General features: G+C 39.5%; 2 protein-coding genes across 6 annotated transcripts in view; one reads left to right on the top strand and one right to left on the bottom strand.

The window, feature by feature from the left end:
• The window catches only part of fbxo16 (F-box protein 16), a 49975-nt gene extending 44660 nt beyond the window's left edge, over positions 1 to 5315 (top strand). For all 4 annotated transcript variants that reach the window (XM_059645570.1, XM_059645571.1, XM_059645568.1 and 1 more), the window contains exon 10: positions 1017 to 5315. In XM_059645570.1, the coding sequence (XP_059501553.1) occupies positions 1017 to 1087 (71 nt within the window). In that variant the 3' untranslated portion in view covers positions 1088 to 5315. The remainder of the gene's footprint in view (positions 1 to 1016) is intronic.
• pnocb (prepronociceptin b) lies at positions 4589 to 18978 on the bottom strand. 2 transcript variants are annotated; one of them, XM_059645572.1, is made up of 3 exons: positions 18956 to 18978; positions 8547 to 8692; positions 4589 to 7331 (listed from the first exon to the last, which is right to left on the bottom strand). In XM_059645572.1, the coding sequence occupies exons 2-3, from the start codon at positions 8670 to 8672 to the stop codon at positions 6873 to 6875; spliced, it is 585 nt and encodes a 194-aa protein (XP_059501555.1). In that variant the 5' UTR covers positions 8673 to 8692; positions 18956 to 18978; the 3' UTR covers positions 4589 to 6872. The 2 variants fall into 2 exon arrangements, with proteins under 2 accessions (XP_059501555.1, XP_048386365.1); XM_048530408.2 differs by lacking the exon at positions 18956 to 18978 and adding an exon at positions 18606 to 18897.
• Positions 18979 to 21153: the final 2175 nt, after the last annotated feature.

A 21153-nucleotide genomic window follows, 5' to 3' on the forward strand; every position in this document is an offset into this window, starting at 1 on the left:
ATTAAGCTTCTCTAAATATCCTGAAATTTCCTTCTAAATAACCAGCTCTAATGTTTTCCCAATAACAGATATTAAGCTAACTGGCTGATAGTTTCTTGCTTTCTATCTCTCTCCCTTATTAAACAAGGGTATCACATTAGCAGTTTTCCAATCCACTGGACTTCTCCTGGAATCCATTGAGTTCAGCAATATTTTAATCAATGCCTCCAATATCGCTACAGCTACTTATTTTCCAACTCTAGAATGCAGGCCACCAGATCCCAGTGGCTTGTATTTCTTCCGCCCTAATAGTTTGTCAAATACCTAGTCCCTCATGATAGAGACTGTTCCAAGACCTTTCCTCCCATTAGCACCTTACTCATCTGATACCTTCGCATATAGTGTCCTGTACCGTAAAGATTGATGCACAATATTGGTTTACGTTATCTGCCATTTACCTGTTCTCCATTATCTATGGTCCAGTCACGTCCTCCAAGAATTTCACAATTGTTTTAACTAGTCTTTTTTTCACATATGTAGAAACTCTTGCTGTTTGTTTTTATATGTCTTGCCAGTTCAATTTCATCTCAATTTTCTTGTTTTTTAATAGTTTTTTAATCATCTTCATTAGAAGTATGGCCAATTCCCTGGCCTACCACTAGTTTACACTGCTTTGGAAATGTGTGTCCTGTGCATTGCCTTGGACCTAAATGGAAATACTGAATTTGTTGACAATCAGCTGGAAAAGAACCCTTATTCGCTACTTGTTCGATATAAAACTGTCTAGATATGAATAAACGCATACACGTCTTAAGTTTTGTCTGAGTTTGAGGCCATGAAGCAATCGTTACTGTACTGGGGAAATGTGCTTCTTTTCTGATGAGGTCAGTGTTAGTATGACAGTAGTATTATTCTTGCTACAAGGTAATGGATTATACAGTCACTCACTTTAAGCTTTGAGGAGGACAAGAGTAATGCACTCCAGATAATAGCAAATAACTGTCTTGCTGTGTACTCTGCTCTTGCTTTTCTTCCAGCATGCCCACTCTTTGAGAGTCAGCCGTGGCAAATCCCAGCATCAAACAGAGACTCTGATGAAGCAGAATGAGAGGGAGAAAGCAGCTGGAGCAGAGACTGTAAACCCATCAATGGACTGAGTCAGTAGACACAGAATGGAGAGAAGTGGGTGAACTACACTGAGGGAACTGCTGGATTGATGTGTTACGACCTCCTTTGATCATAACATGAACTGCAGCACTTTGAAACTCCTGGTTTCATTTGAATGAAAGTAGGAAACAAATATATGAACAAAAGACCATGTGTCTATGAAATGTTAAATTCAATTTCCTTGTTTCTCTTGCCCCATCTAATGTTGAACTTTGCACATCATCAGATATGTTAGGATAGGGTGCAAAGATAAAAAGATAGGGACTAGAGGGGAGAAATGAAGCCTAATTAAACTGCCTTAACAGGGGGTTTTAGGCAGAGTTAGCTGAGGCTTGAAATCCTCAGGTGGGGAAACTGAGAGGAATGTAATGGCCACAGTAATTTTTTTTTCAGCGCTGATGTCTACAATTAATTCCTTCCAGCCACAGAGACCATGTCTTTACACAACATCCAAAGAAGCACAGATTGTGCTGGACTTTTAAAAGTTATCTCAGCTCTACCCTCTGACCGGTATGTTGTGATATAATGGCCAATGCACCAGTGTGAATTACAGATGATAAAAGTGAGGAAAAATAAATGTGACCCCCATACCACTCCTCAAACCCCTACTTTCCCCATCTTCCTCACCACATTGCTAGTAAAAATATTCTTAAAAAGCTCATTTTTAGGATGTGAGCAGCCCTGGCAAGCTGCATTTACTGCCTAGCCCTACTTACTGCAGTCGAGGGACTTTGAAAAGCCACTAGTTAATTAAGAGTCAAATATTTTGTTGTGGAACTGCAGTTGCAGAAAGGCTGAATCAGGTAAAGATAGCAGGCTTCCTTCCCTGAAGGACATTAATGAACCAGCTGACAATCTAGCAGCTTCATTTTTCGCTTTTCACTTAACTTTTTTAAAAAATGTGTTCAAATGCACACGAAACACTGACTGGACTTTTAATTTGCATTTTTAAGATTATTATTCCAGTAATTTAACTCAACCATAGCTTGTTAGGATTTATTTTAAATGCTGGAAATTACAGCAGGTCATTGCAGCATCCACGGAGAGAAAGAGAGCAAGCTAACATTTTGATTCTAGATGACTCTTCATCAGACTTCATCAGTCATCTAGACTTGAAACATTGGCTTGCTGTCTGTCCATGGATGCTGCCTGACCTGATGTGATTTCCAGCATTTTTGTTTTCAGTACAGATTCCAGCATCTGTGATAATTTGCTGCTAAGATTTATTTATGTACACCTGCATCCCAGGCTGCCATCCAGAGCCATGAGCAATGTTGTTCACCTGCCCATCACTTGAAGAATACTTACTGATCATTGCCTGAGATCACTAATTACCGGCAGTTTGGATAAAGTACCAGCATTTTGTACTGCTGACTAAAGCTCTTCAGTCAGGAGTTACTGGCCATTGGAAGATTAAATGGATTTTGTTCCATGATTATAAAACAAAATGGGAGAGCCTTTGCCTTAATTATACCGACACTGTAAAAAAAGAGTGAGGAGTATGAACTATCCATGAGGTTGAATTAACTATGAAAAGACAGGTGAGTAGCCAGTACTTACTGGAAATTTGGATGAAACCTATCAATAGCAGCAATTTTCAAATAAGTAATATCAAAATGCAGTATCAAGTCATCAAGTGCCAGATTATGTTGATTCAATAATAGAAACAGACCAGGCACTGATTCATGAGCAGGGAATAAAAGAACCTTTCACAATCTTCGGCCAACCCAAGACACTTTATAGCCATGAAATCATAAAATATGGAAAATGCTGCAGGCTTTGTATGTATAACAATGTTCCTCATAAGGATGTGATAACCGTCAGGTGATCTGATTTTTTTTCCCAGATGGTGTTGGATTTTGGAATAAATGTTGGTCCAAGTAACAAGGATAAAGTCCCCTGCTCTTCAAATAGTGTAATGGATCTTTTTACATCCATCTCAGAGGGGAGATTGAACCTTGTTTTTAAAACTTCATCTGAAAGATAGCACCTTTGACATTGCAACAATGCCTCAGTGCTGTTATTCTTAATATATTCATATTTGATATTTTTAAATGTTCAACCAACTTCACTTTGTCAAAACTGTTTAAAATTACTTTATTAAAATTAATTTAGATAATGTTTAGAAAATTTTACATTTTAGTTTAACTCTATAATTTGAAAGTTGAAAAATTTGTAATCTCAGTTTAATTGTATCCTAATTTTATTGGCTTTATTCTGTTTGGGTGGCGTGCTATGCAAATATAATCAAAGAAGAAAATGTTTAACTATAAAGGAATGCATGTATATTATAACTAAAAGAAAAAACACTCAGAAATGCTGTTTCCTTTAATGCTTGCCTTCTAGATTTGTTAACCGTTCAAATGGCATTGGATGCAGGCACATCTGCTTTGAAACAGTTCAACTCAAACCCCAATGACCCTCATGAAAAGTGTATAAAACTAGAATATTAGGAATGCATGCAAATACCAAGATATCAGGTGTCTCTTTAATATTATGTATATTGAAATATTAGGACTGATTTATTGTAAGTACTAGGATCAAGAGCGTCTGTAAACAAGGAGATATTGAGAAGGTCTTTATTGTAAATGCTAAGATATTGGAACGGCTTAAGTGGTAAATAGCATGAAATTAGGCATGTTTTTATTACCTAAACAGGAAGATATTGGAAGATGATGAATTTCATCATTTCATTATGATGAAACCCAAAGTTCTCCTGGCCTTCCTCCCATTTTATACTTCCCACAACTTTTAACTTATCCAAACTTTTGCTGTCTACACCCTAACTCACAACATGTCTAATTCATTCATCCCCTGTGTTCACTAACTAACTTTGCTTCAAAGTCCATCAATACTTCAATTTAAAAATTCTCACCCTCACATTAGGATCTCTCCATGGTCTTGACCATCTTCTTTCTATAAAAACTCTTTAAAAATTAGCCATGTACCTCACTGTGAAATTGATTTCGCCAGTTCTGCCCTCATGAATTTCCTCCTTTGCCCCATCAGCCATCTCGGCTGTAAACCCGAGAATTCTGAACACCCCCATCTCTCTCCTTTTAATACAATCCTTAAAACTCACCTTATTAATCAAGTTTCTTATTAACCCTTCTATTTTTTGGTGAGAATTTGTGCTTAATTATACTCTTAAGTATACTTGTATACTTTGACATATTTGTCACTGAAAAGCATCTATGAATTGAGCAATGCTTTGAAATCTTTGTCAACAAACAAATAGAGAAACGGAAAGATGCACTTAAGCATCTCTATCAGAGGAGGACTTAATAGATCTGGAACATGCTTCCACTCTGAATCACAATGGGTATAAATGGCTGAAAGTGGAGGGAAAAATAAATGGACAGGAACAAATCTGCAAAGACCATTATCTTCCTGCAACACAGGGTAAATAAAGAATAAACTAATTTATTCATTGATTCCAATGTACACTTTATAATGCTGCAATTTGATGGTCAAATATACAAACAACATTACAAACATTTTGCTGTTTTGACAATGAAACTAGGTTCTCTTTATTGGTCATGCTCGGTGGTAGGGAACCGCATGGAAACAAGCTGGCTGAAGCAAGAACCAATCTATTTTAATCAAATCCAAAAATACAATTTTCTGTAGGCTGGCTATAGAGCTGAAAACAGAAAAAACAGTTTTATAAATGATATCACTGGTTACAATACATGCAGAAGCTAAACTAAATACAAGTAATATCAATTAAAAGAGAAGTCAGCCTGAACTGTGTAGTGTGCCTGTTCATTTGTAGTTGGTCAGGTGGGAGGGGTGGGGGGAAGGCTGATCTGAAACATTTCAAGAGCGAGAAAATGAACTAGTTCTGTTTAGGTATATTTAGAAGGCAATTAAATTAATGACATTAAAATGCAGAAGGTGTGTCTTTAGCAGACAGACTAACTACAGGTTTCAAGTAAGCAAGCAGATGGCTCAAATTTAGAATAATAGATAGATGGGAGTCATTACAGCACACTAATATAAACAAAGACTTCAATTTCCTACAAATTTGTAACCATCACCCGATCTTCTCAATCTTTTCTAGGGCCAAATTGTTGCCACTGTTAGTTCTATTAGTAATTATAGAACACTAAAGTTATTTAAATTAAGAACAAACATAGAAATTGCTGGAGAAACTCAGCAGGTCAGAGTTAACGTATCAAGTCCAATGACTCTTTATCAGAACTCTTCCACACGCCTGCAGAGTTTCTCCAGCAATTCCTGTATTTGTTTCTGATCTCTAGCATCTGCTCTTCTTTGTTTTATTTAAATTAGGTTTGCTATGGAAGTTAACTATGGAAGGGGAAGAGCAATAGGACTTTGTAAAATAATGAGTGGGATCATGACAACCTACAATCCATTGGGTGCCTCTGTTTCTCAGCATATATATTTTAAAATATATTGGTAGAATAACTGGTGACTGACATAAAAGAGTAGCAGATACTGTCAATTGCATGAGCCTTGAGGCAGGTAATGAGTTGCCATTAAATATGACTGCTGCTCTTACAATTTATTGTATAGGTAAAAAGAATGAAGCTTTGGTTGACTGATTGTAAAGTCAGTAAAGACGACAAACGAAAAGTCTCTTCAGTAAGTAAATTTTACGTGAAAATGTGATAGGGTAAATGGAAAATGGTGGTGGGGAACAAGGGTTCAATCAATCTGTTGCTGTAATTTGGGGGCAATTGATGAAATTATTTTTAACAGAACCATTATTCAGCCAATCTTTTGTAAAGTTATGCTGGTAAATCAGAAAACATTAGAAATTTTACCCCATGTAATCACCTTTACTCACAGAGCAGGTAATTTACAGCATAATAGTGATACTTTTGTCATTGACGTTCAAAGTGAAAGTGTTCAAATACCATCATTAAAATTTAAAATTATATTTTAAAAATGTCCTGATCCAAAAACTTACAGCAATTGTAAATGAAGTAGAATTGACTGAAGGCTTAAGTGAACACTACAAAGTCAGAAGGCCTTTGCATAACTTTACCCTGTTTAGTCAGACCTACAAATGCATTGTGATCATTTTTGTATTCTGGTGTTTACAGCCTTATCATAGAATCCCTACAGTGCAGAAGCGGTGTGCGCCAAACCTCCAAAGAATGACCCATCCAGATTGACAACGAGGAGCTTTTATTTTCCACACCAACTTGTAATGCTCTGCAATAAACTGCCTGAAAGGATCCAACAATAACTTCCAAAAGAGAATTGAATAAATACTTGAAGGGAAAAAAACTACAGGGCTTTGGAGAACTGGAAGATGAGTGGGATTAATTGAGTAGTTTTAGCAGTGAAGTTTCTTACATTTGCAATGTAACAATGTCGAACATCCAACAGGTCACTTGTTAGTGATGGAATTTTTCTAGATTAGACAGATTCAATCAGTGATAGTCACTTTATGCACTTGTATCCACCTACCTAGTCCGATATCTCACAACACTTTTCACAGACTTCTTTAAATCATTGTGGAACTGTGCAAAATCAAAACAGTAATTTTTTTTGAGCAAGTGAGCCATTAGAGAGTATTGTGTTCAGCAGTCTTATCTGTACATTTATCTCTGAGTTAGGTGTTTCAACGATCACAGAACAGTCATGACATGAGCTAATGTTAAGGCTGACTCCTCTATAATCTAGACTAGGCATCAGCTCTATTCAGTCCCACAATCTCAAATTTATACAGCCAAGTTGCTTGGTATACTGTCCTACTCAGTAGAATGTGTTGTCAGTCCTAGGTACTGCCTCAGAAATTTGCTATATCTCTTCTGATTGGTCTGTCTGTTCAAATTGCTCCAGTTCCTAACTGATTTTCTGACTCCCATGAAGCCTCCATATCTTTTCTGGAAACTTCTGTTGCCCTCTGCAACTTCTCTGATATGATGTTTCCTCTCTGTCTCTTGTTGACTGTTGTCCATCTCAAATATGGTCTCAGCCCCATCATCATAGACGTGCTGCACACTGCCATTGGGCCACATGGTCTTCATAGTTTGAAGAAAGCCCCAAGTGTTTGCCGAGTTGATTCTACTATTGCTTCCAGCATTACCAAAAGACAGGCTTCTGGTTTGAGATGTATTTACACCCACAGATGATGCTGAGGCAATTTTTCTGCAGTCTTCCCAAACGACAGAGGATATAATTTTCCCTTTGCACTGTAGAATACAGACCTAAAACAACAGGACAAGTTACTCAGTGATTGAATGTACCTCTGATTCCTTTGCATTAACAATTTGATTGTATCAGTCTACACCAAGTTTTTGCATTCTTATATAGGAATGGGTGTCGACCATTATTAAATTAGATCATGACCTTATCCTGAATTCACGCCTTTGCTTTATATCCTTCACCATCCCCCACTTTACACAACAATAATCGAACAACAAAACGGAAAATGCAGCATAAACTCAGCTGCTCTGGCGGCATTTGTGGACATACAAAGGATTGTCATTTCAAATCCTATTACAACTTCTTCAGATAGGAAATATCCTAGCAGTATTAGTCTTGAAATATCCAATTGATCCTAACTTCTGATGCCTTTTGGGAAAGATTTCAGATTTGCATTAACCATTGTTTGAAGAAGTGTTTTCTAATTTCACTTATGAACAGTTTGACACAACATTAAAATTGTTTCCTTGCTCTGGATTCCCCAATTAGAGGGATGGTTTCCTCAATGTGCCCTATTGAATAATTTTATAAAAATCAGATAAAACCTTTAACAATCAAAATTCAAGGGCATCGCAATCAAATTTTTATCATCTTTTATAATTTAGTCCTGGAAGTTTAGTATGATTTCAGTAAATATGAAACCCAAGGAGCGGCATTCTCAACTGAATGTCCTCATCTGAAGAACTAATCAAAGCTTTGTACTGATCACACATAGTTCTGGTATTTGTTGTGACTATAGAGCTCATTACTAATTATATGTTAGTGAACAGTTCCAGAAATGACACTGATGGAACTGATCATTCTCTTATTAAATCAATCCATCTACTGAAGGAGTCAAGTGCCACACTTTTCATCCTGAACCCAAAATCCTGTAATTCAGTCCTGCACACCCACCTTTCCACCAGTGGTCGGTGCTAGTGTACTTTGTACAGCCCATACTTGTTAATGTATTCTGAAAGGCTTACTCTATGGCAGCTCTGTGCTTTGTCTTCTCAATGAAATTTCTCTGTCCACCATGAGTCCCTATGTATCTTCTTTTTACGCCTCCTTGGTCTGTATCAACCTCAAAAAAACACTTTCCCCTTATCTAATCTCGCTAACCTTACAATTCGTTACACAATGGATTACAGATCAGATAATACCGTGAGAGACAACCAGTTTCCAAGCCCAGTAAATACAGATTAAAATAGGCATGCAAGACGGACACAAAGACTCACCAGCACATTGAAGCGTTGACGCTGAAAGAAGTGTTTGTGACAGGTGAGGCACTCAGCCACACAATCTCCCTGTGAACAAGGAGCCAAATAAAAGAGCAGTACTAGAGATAGGAGACAGGTTTTCATATTGATTCAAATAGGATGGGCTGAAAAAGAAAAAAAAAGTATGTTAAACATTCAGCTGAAATATCATATTCATTTAGTTGCTCATCAGACATAATAATAACAGCATATAGCTGAATTCAGTGAGGTCTCTTGTGGTGCAATGGTAGTTTTCCTATTTCTAGGCCAAAAGGCCTGGGCACAGGTCCTATCTGCTCCGTAGGTGTGTAATGACATCTGTGAACAAACTGATTAGAAAATAACAATAACTGAAATTCAAATGTGATCTTGTGGCACACTGGTAGTGTCCCTACCTCTGGGCCAGAATACCTAAATTCAAGTTCTACCTGCTCTAGAGGTGTGTCATATCATGTCTGAAGAGGTTGATTTCAAATATCTATCACTGAAACACAGATTTCAAATAAATAAAACACTGAACTAATATATAAACAGCAAATACTGGAGAAACTCAACATGTCTGCCAGCATCCTTGAAAAGGAAAAACAGAGTTAATGTTTTGAGTTCAATATGACACTTCTTCAGGAGTCTCAGTTATAGAATATATGGAACAACTGAAATGGTAACCTCTCTTAAACTAACAGATCCAGAATAATTAAAACACAGCTTTCAATAAGTGACTGCAACAGAACAGTCTATGTCATCTTCCAATTTTTCTGATGCGAATCTGTCATAATCATTTTTCTTATGCTTGTCCATTTTCCCTTGAAATGCAAAAATATATATCAAACACTCCTTGAGTCAGAGTTCTACATTTTAGCACTGTTTAGGTGAAGACATTTGTTCTGAACTCCCTATCAATTTCTTGGTGAAAATCTTATGTTGCTACCTCTAGTTCTGTTCTTCTCCACCCTAACAAAACTTTTCATAATATTAAAGACATTTAATAGATCATCCGTCAGAATGTTTTTGAAGAGAAAAGCAAACCACATTGTCAATTCTTTCCTGCTATGCATACTCACTTATACTTTTCTAGTATCATTCTCATAAATCTTCTCTGCACCCTCTCCAAGGCTTCTATACACTTTCTTTAATAAAGGGAACTGTATGCAGTATTCTGACTCACAGTTTCACAACAATAAAGAGCCTCTCCATTTTGGTAAAAATGGCAGGGTGGCTGAAACTCTTTAGTCCTGCACCCAAACATGGCACTTGTGCATTTCGTGCATTATCATTCTATGGAGGCAATTGGCTGTTTAAATCACCAGCTGGCTATGGAAGGGGGGGTTTTGTTAGCCATTGAAAATGAAACTCAAAGTGGAAAGATTAGCTCAGGTGAGAGTTGACCTGAACTTTGTGCATTTATTTGGATAGCTACCATGTCCCTTGGAATCTGATGCCAAGATGCCTCTGGAGGAGGTCTGGCATGCTTAAGAATTGCTGAAAGTGGTCATAAATGTGCATAAATTCACTAACTGCCAAAACCTGTTAGAAGCAACTTTCAAAACTATCAGAATCATTGTACTGCAGAAAGAGGCCGTTCAGCCCATCGTGTATGCACTAACCCTCTGAAGAGCAACATTAATCACCACTACCCAGCACTTACCATGGCTAATTCACTTAGTCTGTACATCACTGGACATTATAGGCAATTTAGTATAGTTAGTCTACCTAACCTGCATATCTTTGGACTGTGGAGGAAACCAGAGGAAATCCACACAAGCACAGGGAGATCATGCAAATTCCATACAGACAGTATGGTTTGATTCCCAGGCTGGAATCAAACCCGGGTCCCTGGCATTGTGAAACAGCAATGCTAATCACAATGCCACCGTACTGCCCCAGACCTCTCAGAAGAGTGGTGACAGGATAATAGGCTGGCTGTAATTTGACAAAGATACTATAATATTACACAGTGCCTTCCACACAGTCCACCTCAGCAGCAGCCTCCATTCTCATCTGCAGTTACCTCCCAAGTTTCAAATAGCTTCCATACTTTTAAAATCCAACCCTCCAAAAATAAAGCCGAGTGCTCGTTTTTGTGTTTTTGTTTACATGGCTTTGCAAACCCGTGGTTAAGCTTTTAAACAATTGATGTGTTTGTACTTCAAAATCCCTTTGTTCCTCTGTCCCAACTAGATTTACACCTTCCAAGTAATTAGTGACCTTCCCTTCTTTGTGACAATATGTACGGTGACACATTTATGTGTTGAACTTTGTTTGCATATTATTTGCCCTTTCCGCAAGTCTATTAATGTCGTGCTGTAATTTGTTGCAGCATTCCACAGTATGAAGTAATAAAATATTGAACTTTCTGTAACTAACAGACATAGAATGAATTAAGCTTCCAGCGTTTTAAGACTGGCAGACACAAAACAAATACACACTGATTCTTCAAGAACTGAAAGATATGGAACAAATAAAGCACCATTTGCAATACACAAATCGCTGAATTTACTGTAACTGAATTACTGAATTTGAACACATAATATACTGACATCTATACAATTTAAATAGATTAAATTAATAAAACATTGTGCAGTTAATATCTGAAACACATACAGAACAAATAAAACACTGCACTTTCTACAAATGTATTTGTATGTAATCAGAATCATCAGGTTGAGAAAGTGGACAAATGCATGAATAAATTATGTGGGAAAGAAGAAATGTATTTTGTGGACTGTGGGACAGGTAAGAAAGAGTAAGCTTGTCTGTCACAAATACTTTTAAATAGCAAATGTCTGGAGAATTTAGGTGGAAAGGTAAATAACGTCAAAAATAAAAGGAAGAAAATAACAGGCAGAATTGTGTGTTAGGCACTATAAATGAAAGGAAATCCAAAAGATGTAAAAAACACAAGGCAGGTAAAAGAAATAAGGAATTTATGAGTAAAATAAGAGAGTAGGAGGACTAGTTATGATGTGTCACTTAAGTACATTTTCTTTGTATAAATGCAGAAATTAAGAGATAAATAGAACAATCAGCAGATACAAACTTAACTTGAATCATAGACATAGTGGCCATTACTGAGACATGAGCTGCAAGGTGGTCAGTACTGGGAACTAGATGTTCTAGGTTATATAATCTTCAGTAAAATTAGGGAAAGTGTCAATTGGGGAAGAGCAGCCTTAAAGATTAGGAATGAAATCGTTTCGATGATACGAGTTTATAATGAGAGGAAAGAACAGATTTCAAACATACAGTTAAGAAATAGAAATGGATTTAATATTATGGTGAGATCTGTGGGACCTTCCGCCTGAATAGCACCAGTGATGTGGTAGTGGAACAAGTGGAATGTGAACCACGTCTCCAGGTTCAGAGATAGGAACATTTTCATTACAGCTCAACAGGCCCCTTTGTTCTTCAGGGTCTTTTCTAGATTCAGCTGTCTTTATCTGCTTCATCAATGCCCTTCCTTCCACTCGCCACCACACCCCCCAACACTCCCATCATAAGGTCAGAAAGGGGATGTTCACTGATTATTACACAATGTTCAGTGCCACTCATGACTCCTCAGATTCTGAAGCAATCCATGTTCAATTAATCAATTCAAATCATAAAATAAAGTTCCAGTTATCCTATGACCATGTTGCCTGAGAGATGCACAACAGAAAACAATTGTGAAAAATAGGTGGGTGTTTTTCTACAGCAAGTTAGAGACAAGAAAACATCTCAGCACACTTCCACTAAAATATTGAGTATTGGCTAAAAAAGAATTCTAACTTTTATTAACTGAAGGAATTTGCTAACAATGAGTTGAATTTCTGGTGCAGGTAAACTGAGGAGAGAGAGAGAGAGAGACACACACAAGTTTATATACAAAACTTAAAGAATATCTGAATTAGAAAGGTTCTGATTGGTGGTAAGACCCAGAGACGTCTGTGTTGAACAGGAAGTTTGCAACCTTGGCATGCTTGAAGGAGATTTGATGAGCAAATTTATTGTAAATAAATGGAAGGCTCAAAAAACCTCAACAAATATACAAATCATTGACACAGTACCCAGACAAGTGGTTTATATTCCAGGTTTTAATAAGATCTAACTTGATGATTTTAGAGTGTAAGCCTGATGAAGGTAGAAGGAAAGTGGAGTTAAGTTATTAAATTTAGGATTGCCGCAGAATTTTAGAGTCATACAGCATGGAAACAGACCCTTCAGTTCAACTAGTCCACACCGACCATGTTCCCAAACTAAACTAGCCTCACCTGTCTGTGTTTGGCCCATGTCCCTCCAAACCTTTTCTATTCATGTACTTATTCAAATGTCTTTTAAACGTTGCAACTGCACCTGCATCCACCACTTCCTCTGGCAGCTCATTCCACACACTAACTGCTCTCTGTGTAAAAAAGTTGCCCCTCGCATCCTTTTTAAATCTTTCTCCTCCCACCTTTAAAATTTGCCCTCTAGTTTTGAACTCCCTCACCATAGGTTCCCTCATGATTTTATAAACTTATATAAAATCCTATGCTCCTAAAACCGCCTATGCACAAGTGAAAAGTGTCCCAGCCTATCCAGCCGATTTTTATAACTCTAACTCTCCAGTCCCAACAACGTCCTGGTAAATCTTCGCTGAATGCTCTCCAGTGTAATAATGTCCTTCCCCTAACAAGGCACACAGTGCTCCAGAAGAGGCCTCACTAACATCCTGTACAACCGCAAATTAACATTCCAACTCCTACACTTAAAGATTTGAGCAATGAAAGCAAGCGTGCTAAATATCTTCTTAACCATCCTGTCAACGTATGCTGCAAATTTTTAAGAACTGGGTACCTGAACCCCTAGGTCTTCCTGTTTTACAACTCTGCCCAGGGGCCTACCATTAATTGTATAAGTCCTGCCCTTGATGTATTACCAAAATGTAATACTTTTCATTTATTCAAATTAAACTCCATCTGCCACTCCCCAGCCCACTGACACAATTTTGGTCAAATTTCTTTGTAATATTAGATCATCTTCTTCAGTGTCTTCAATACAACCAATTCTGGTGTCATTTGCAAACTTACTAACCATGCCTCCTATATTCTCATCCAAATCATTTATATAAATGACAAACAAAAGAGGACCGCATACCAATCCTTGTGGGACACCAGTGGTCACAGGCGTCTGTCCAAGAAACAATCCTCCACCACCACCCTTTGTCTCCTACCATCAAGCCAATTTTGTATCCAATTGACAAACTCACCCTAAATCCATGTGATTTAACTTTACTAATTCATCTAATATGCAGAACCTTATCAAAGGCTTTACCAATGTCCAAGTAAAAAACACCTACCGCTCTGACTTCATCTATCTTCTTCTTAGTTATTTCCTCAGAAATACTCAATCAAATTTGTGAGACATGATTTTCCTTGCACAAACCAAAATGACTATCCCCAATCATTCCTTGCCTCTCCAAATGCATGTAAATCCTATCTTTCAGGGTCACCAATATTTATAGGTCCCAGACTTCCCCTTACAGCTTTTCTTAAATAAAGGCTCAATATTAGCCACCCTCCAGGCCTCCAACACCTCACCCACGGTTATAGACGAAAACAATACTTCTGCTAGGGATCCCATAACTTTTTCCCTACATTCTGACAACGTCCTGGGGTACACTTGATCAGGTCCAAAAGATTTATCTAACATTGTGTCATCTAGGCAATTCCTCTGTAAACTGTTTCAAAACATCTGTATTTATTTCCTTGAGTTCTCTAGCCTCCACTTCCTTCTTCACAGTAAACACTGGCACAAGATATTCATTTAATAACTCTCCCACCTCCTGAGGGTCAGTACAAAGACGATCTCATTGATCTTCTAGGAACCCTACTTTCTCTCTAGTTGCTCTTTTGCTCTTAATGTATTTGTAGGAACCTTTGGATTACCCTTAAATTTATCTGCCAAGGCTTTCATATATCCCTTCCTGATATCCCTTAAGAATGCTCTTACATTCTTTATAGTCTTCAAGAGATTCAGTTGATCCCAGTTACTTACATTTAATACCTTTATTGTGTTCATTGTATTTTTATAATGTTTAGAAGTAATGTACTATTTAAGATAGCATGTAGTTATTAAATTATATTTGTGTAGCAAGATTCTTTTGGTTAAAAATAATTAACTATGTGATTTTGTTCAGAGCTCTTCTCTCTAAAAGGTAAGAGCTAAAAGAAAGTGGTCTCTACTGAGATCACAACATTAAAATTCATGAAAAATATTTTTCAATTTAAACTAGGAAAAAAAACATGAGCAATGTGGTCTCTTTGACAACTGATAATGGTGCTATTTGCATTGAAAGTGAGGAAATGGCAGACGTGCTGTATAATTACTTCGTGACAGTATTTTCAATAAATGAAGAGGCCAAAATGCCTGACAAAATTAACATAAACAAAATGCTTTAAGGAGTAAAATAATGGCACTAAAGGACCAGATGGTCTCTATTAGAGAGTTCTAAAGAAAATAGGGAAAACCATTGCAGATGCTTGAACCACAATCTTTCAAAGTTCTCCTGATTTGGGAATGGCTCCTTTACATTCAGAAGTGTTAATATTATTACACTATTTAAGATGAATTACAGAGGGAAACTGGGAATTACAATAAGCCTAGTGTCTGTTGTCTGGAACTTGCCACTGTTTATATTAAGAATGGAAGGACTGAACAGGAAAATTTGGCATGGATTTGTAAAAGGTGGATCACGCTGATGGGTCTGATTGGATTTTTCAAAGAAGACCCTAAAGTAGTGGATGGAAAGAGCATTTATGAATTTTATTTATATGAATTTTAAGAAGATATTTAATCAATTCCATAATAAGTGACTTGTCCAAAGTTGAAGATTATGGAATTGAAGGCAATTTATTCACCTAGTTAAGAAATTGCCGAGAGACAGAAGATAGAGGAAGAGGGAGTAAAGAAATGGGCATTTGCCCTATTTGTAGAATGTGATTAGTGATGTCTTCCAAGGAAATGTGTTGGACCCTTCAACTGTTCATAATATCTATTAACTACATGATGATGAGATGGAAAGCCACATATCTATGTTTGTCAAAACACAAAGATAGAGTGCACTGTAAGTAATGAAGATGACAATATAAAATTACAAAGTGATGTTAATCGATTAAGTATCATGGGCAAACTGTTACTGATGGCTATGGGTAAATGTGAGATCATTCTCTTTATACCTAAAAATGTTAGAACAGGCACATTCAGAATGGTGAAAAGTGACAAACAGAAATGGTCCAAAGCAACCATGGAAAGGGGGGACACCTGCCTTGGGTGTTCTCTCAGATCACTGTTGTCATTGCAGGGAAATGTAACATCCATGTTGTGTTCAGCATGATTTCACCAATAGCAATGAAATCAATGAGATATAATCAATTTTTAATTATGTTAGTTGAGAGATAAATGTTCGTAGGAAGAACTCCTCTGCTGATCTTCCAATAGTATCATGGGATTTTTGCATTTCGGTGAACAGAGATATGAGGGCCCTGGTTCAATGTCTCATCTGAAAAAATGGCACAGAATTAGTTAATAAAACTGTACTGTAATCATTATTGCGCTTTTTTGGTATTTAGAATATAAAAGTAAACAATGTGGAAATTAATCCAGAAGAAACTGAGTTGCATTAAAACATTTGTACTTAAACCGATAAGTTCCAGGCTTGGAACCAGTTCTCAAAACTCTGTCCAACATAGATTGTTATTTTATGCATTGAATGACTGCTGGGCTCAATCCATTTATCTCCCCAATGAATTTTATTATTCAACTAGCTGCAAACCATTTCAACTTTCAGAGATCACATTAGAACTGATGCCAAATTTCCTACTTTGTTGAAAATATCACAAAGAAAGAGAGTCTGCAGGAAGGTCACTGTCCCAAGCACTGCCAGCACAATATTACTAAGAGGTTATCACTGTAAGCTGACTGCCATATCATAACCGTAAATGTGTTTTCACTCTTTGTACAAGGCAGTTATGAAGGACATTTCCAATTAGGCTGTTGGTGGAAAGCCAGACCAACGGACCAGGAGTTCATTTTCAGTAGTGCATAGTCTTTCAAATTGTTATTAGTTGAAGTTTAGTGGGAGTTTGTTTAAATGATTGCCATGGTGGGATTAATAATCTTATCCTTCAGACCAATTCTACATGTTCAGTGTACCAAGCATTTTCATGTGGCACTAGATTTATTTTTGAAAACATATTTGGTTACGGCCTCCATCCCTATGTCTCAATTTCTGCCCTTACCAAATATAACTCTATTGAGCCTTGTCTTAAAAGTCCCAGTTGACTCAGCTCGCACTGTTGATGTTATCGACCAGACCTCCACAATAGAAAACAGAAAATGATGAAATTAACTTGCATTTGCTCCACATCTCTCATTGCCCCAGGCTAACAAAAGCTTATCCAGCTTTAGACGTGAAAACTCCAACTCCAAATGGGGGAGATGGTGAAAATGTTTACAGTTTCTATTATTTTCTATGTGGCAAAATGCTTCAGAATTTCATTCTGGAAAGGCCTTACTCAAATTATAATATTGTGCCTTCTAGATTCCCAACCAGAGAAAATACTGTACTCCATATATCATTTAAAATAACTGAATAGATTTCATCTCATCCTTCTAAACTCCACAGAATACAAACCAGGGAATGCAGCCTATATTCAAAATTATCATCAGTAACATCCACAGACTCATTCTATTGTTAACTGTGACACCTGCCCAAACAAAATAACTAATAAGTCAACAACATTGTATTTAGTGTAGCATTATAAAGAAACTTAAAATATACTATTCGGTTGAAGTAACAATTCAATGAATGACGATTGGAAGAGGAGAGAATATTTTTAAATCTGAAGCTCTGGTACTTTATCTGAACGTCTGGTCTTAATTCTTGACCCCGACTACATCTTTCAAATTGCTGTTTCCAGTAGAAACCTTGTCGAAGAGAGCTGATGGGATGTAAAAGTGCAACAGCAAGGTGTAGCCTCGTGGTAAAAACAAATGGTACTTTTTCAACGTGACCTTTCCACCAACGCCGGCACCTCTTTTACTGTTCATATCTCGTCTCTTTATCCAATTTCGATTCTGTAGCCCTCACCGTTCTGGTCTATTTTTCACACCTCTGCTGTCTTTCTTGCCTACCTCTCCCTCTCTCTGCCCACTGCTGTTATCTACATTTGGCAGTTCCCTGGGACGGGACACTGACCCTCAGGTGAGAGCTGTCCAGGACTGAGCAGTATGCACAACGGGGTACATGAGAGGGAGCTGGACCGTGGGACCGGGCTGCCTGCGCACCCAGATACAGGCAACTCGGTAAACACACACACACACACACACACACACACAGAACTCAGAGCCAGATTACACACCCTTTGGTCCACGACCCCGCCTCTCCATTTCTGTCTGTACCTTCTTTGTTACCTCTTTAAACGTTATTCTGCTGTTTCCCTGCGATTTATTTGGGAACTCTGTAGGCTCCCGGTTTCAGTGGCTCATCCCAGCTCCCCCACCACTCCCTGCCCTCCCTGAGGGAGCTCACCCTAGCCCTCCCGGACTCTATAGGGAAGTGAAGGGTTAGTCAAGCTGGGAAATGCGGCTCCATCACCTCCCTCTCAGCGACTCTACAAGGATTGAAGGAAACAGAGAGGGACAGGGACCTGGGGAAAAGCGGGGGCGCGGGCGGAGGGTGAGTGTTAAACAGAAAGGTTATAGATTGTGGGAGGGGGTAGGAGTGGATAAATGAGAGGGATTAAACGAAATAGGAGTTCTGCGGGAATGGAAACCTGGCGAGTTCTCCGCTAAGAGGAAGGAGGAAAAGAAAAAGTTTCCATTAGGAAGAATATCGGTGAAAACAAACCAATAGAGAAGAGAGTTGGCTCAAAGGATGGAGGCAGGGAGAGTGGGAGCAGAAACAGCGCGGAACTGAAAGATGCAGGGAGCCCAGGCTCTCACTCGGAGACAGCAACAAAGTTTAAACCGAACATCTGGTCTTTATCGGGAATGAGAGGGAGACTTGAGTAACTCTCCTACCTGAGAATGTCCGCCAGTGAGAGGGTAACTGTTGTTGCGAGGTCTTCTCTCTCTCTCTCTCTCTCACTCACTCTCTCTCTCTCACACACACACACACACACACACACACACAGCAAGATTCGTCTCCTCAATCCTAAAGCAGAGTTTCACACTGTACTTGTGTTTAACTCCCCTCTTCTGATATACCCTGACTGGACAGACAAACCAGGCAGTCAGCAAGCGAGAGCACACCCCTTCCAGGAAGAGAGATGCATTTGTATAAGCAGCTTCCTGGAACCCCTCACATTGGCTCAGATGACTGACACATCCTCACTCCCTGAGTCACACAGGAACTGTCTCCCGACACTTACCTGTCACTAATCCCCGATATGACCCTGACTGACAGTCAGTAAAACTCGCCCCACAATCATTCTGTGAGAGTCACTGACCCCTCTCCGAGCCCACAGTCACTGATTACCACCAATAATTCCTAACAGTGACTTTGTCACTACCCAACCACCCAAAGTCATTTAGTTAATTACCAACAATTACTGACTGAGTTACTGACTCGGCCAATGACTTCGTCACGAAGTCAGGAAAACTAACAGTAACCTACAACAGTTACAAGCATGTCATCAGGTGGCTACCAGGTTACTCAGATCGCTAACACATCAATCGAACATAAACGTACAATAGTTACCCATTTACTAAATCCTAGCAATAACACTGCACACTCCCTGATCACTTGAGACTCACTCTGTCACTAAAGTGTCACTCCATTACACAGTCCAGGCACTCGGGTCACTAACCAGTCACACCATCACTAACCCAGACAGGCACTCGGGTCAGTAACCTGTCATTTCATCAGTGACACAGACAGGCACTCGGGTCACTAACCTGTCACTGTATCACTAACCCAGACAGGCACTCGGGTCACTAACCTGTCACTCCATCAGTGACACAGACAGGCACTCGGGTCACTAACCTGTCACTCCATCAGTGACACAGACAGGCACTCGGGTCACTAACCTGTCACTCCATCAGTGACACAGACAGGCACTCGGGTCACTAACCTGTCACTCCATCAGTGACACAGACAGGCACTCGAGTCACTAACCTGTCACTCCATCAGTGACACAGACAGGCACTCGGGTCACTAACCTGTCACTGTATCAGTGACACAGACAGGCACTCGGGTCACTAACCTGTCACTCCATCAGTGACACAGACAGGCACTCGGGTCACTAACCTGTCACTCCATCAGTGACACAGACAGGCACTCGGGTCACTAACCTGTCACTCCATCAGTGACACAGACAGGCACTCGGGTCACTAACCTGTCACTCCATCAGTGACACAGACAGGCACTCGGGTCACTAACCTGTCACTCCATCAGTGACACAGACAGGCACTCGGGTCACTAACCTGTCACTCCATCAGTGACACAGACAGGCACTCGAGTCACTAACCTGTCACTCCATCAGTGACACAGACAGGCACTCGAGTCACTAACCTGTCACTCCATCAGTGACACAGACAGGCACTCGGGTCACTAACCTGTCACTCCATCAGTGACACAGACAGGCACTCGGGTCACTAACCTGTCACTTCATCAGTGACACAGACAGGCACTCGAGTCACTAACCTGTCACTCCATCAGTGACACAGACAGGCACTCGGGTCACTAACCTGTCACTCCATCAGTGACACAGACAGGCACTCGAGTCACTAACCTGTCACTCCATCAGTGACACAGACAGGCACTCGGGTCACTAACCTGTCACTCCATCAGTGACACAGACAGGCACTCGAGTCACTAACCTGTCACTCCATCAGTGACACAGACAGGCACTCGGGTCACTAACCTGTCACTCCATCAGTGACACAGACAGGCACTCGAGTCACTAACCTGTCACTCCATCAGTGACACAGACAGGCACTCGGGTCACTAACCTGTCACTCCATCAGTGACACAGACAGGCACTCGAGTCACTAACCTGTCACTCCATCAGTGACACAGACAGGCACTCGAGTCACTAACCTGTCACTCCATCAGTGACACAGACAGGCACTCGGGTCACTAACCTGTCACTCCATCAGTGACACAGACAGGCACTCGAGTCACTAACCTGTCACTCCATCAGTGACACAGACAGGCACTCGAGTCACTAACCTGTCACTCCATCAGTGACACAGACAGGCACTCGGGTCACTAACCTGTCACTCCATCAGTGACACAGACAGGCACTCGAGTCACTAACCTGTCACTCCATCAGTGACACAGACAGGCACTCGAGTCACTAACCTGTCACTCCATCAGTGACACAGACAGGCACTCGAGTCACTAACCTGTCACTCCATCAGTGACACAGACAGGCACTCGGGTCACTAACCTGTCACTGTATCACTAACCCAGACAGGCACTCGAGTCACTAACCTGTCACTCCATCAGTGACACAGACAGGCACTCGAGTCACTAACCTGTCACTCCATCAGTGACACAGACAGGCACTCGGGTCACTAACCTGTCACTCCATCAGTGACACAGACAGGCACTCGAGTCACTAAC

The sequence above is a fragment of the Stegostoma tigrinum genome, chromosome 4 (assembly GCF_030684315.1).
Source record: "Stegostoma tigrinum isolate sSteTig4 chromosome 4, sSteTig4.hap1, whole genome shotgun sequence".
Classification (NCBI taxonomy): domain Eukaryota; kingdom Metazoa; phylum Chordata; class Chondrichthyes; order Orectolobiformes; family Stegostomatidae; genus Stegostoma; species Stegostoma tigrinum.

Excerpts from the sequence above, each read along its gene's own strand:
- pnocb (XM_059645572.1), bottom strand. The coding sequence starts at position 8,672 with ATGAAAACCTGTCTCCTATCTCTAGTACTGCTCTTTTATTTGGCTCCT. Across the intron at positions 7,332-8,546 it reads GTCAACGCTTCAATGTGCTG|GTCTGTATTCTACAGTGCAA; the intron begins GTGAGTCTTTGT and ends CTGTTGTTTTAG.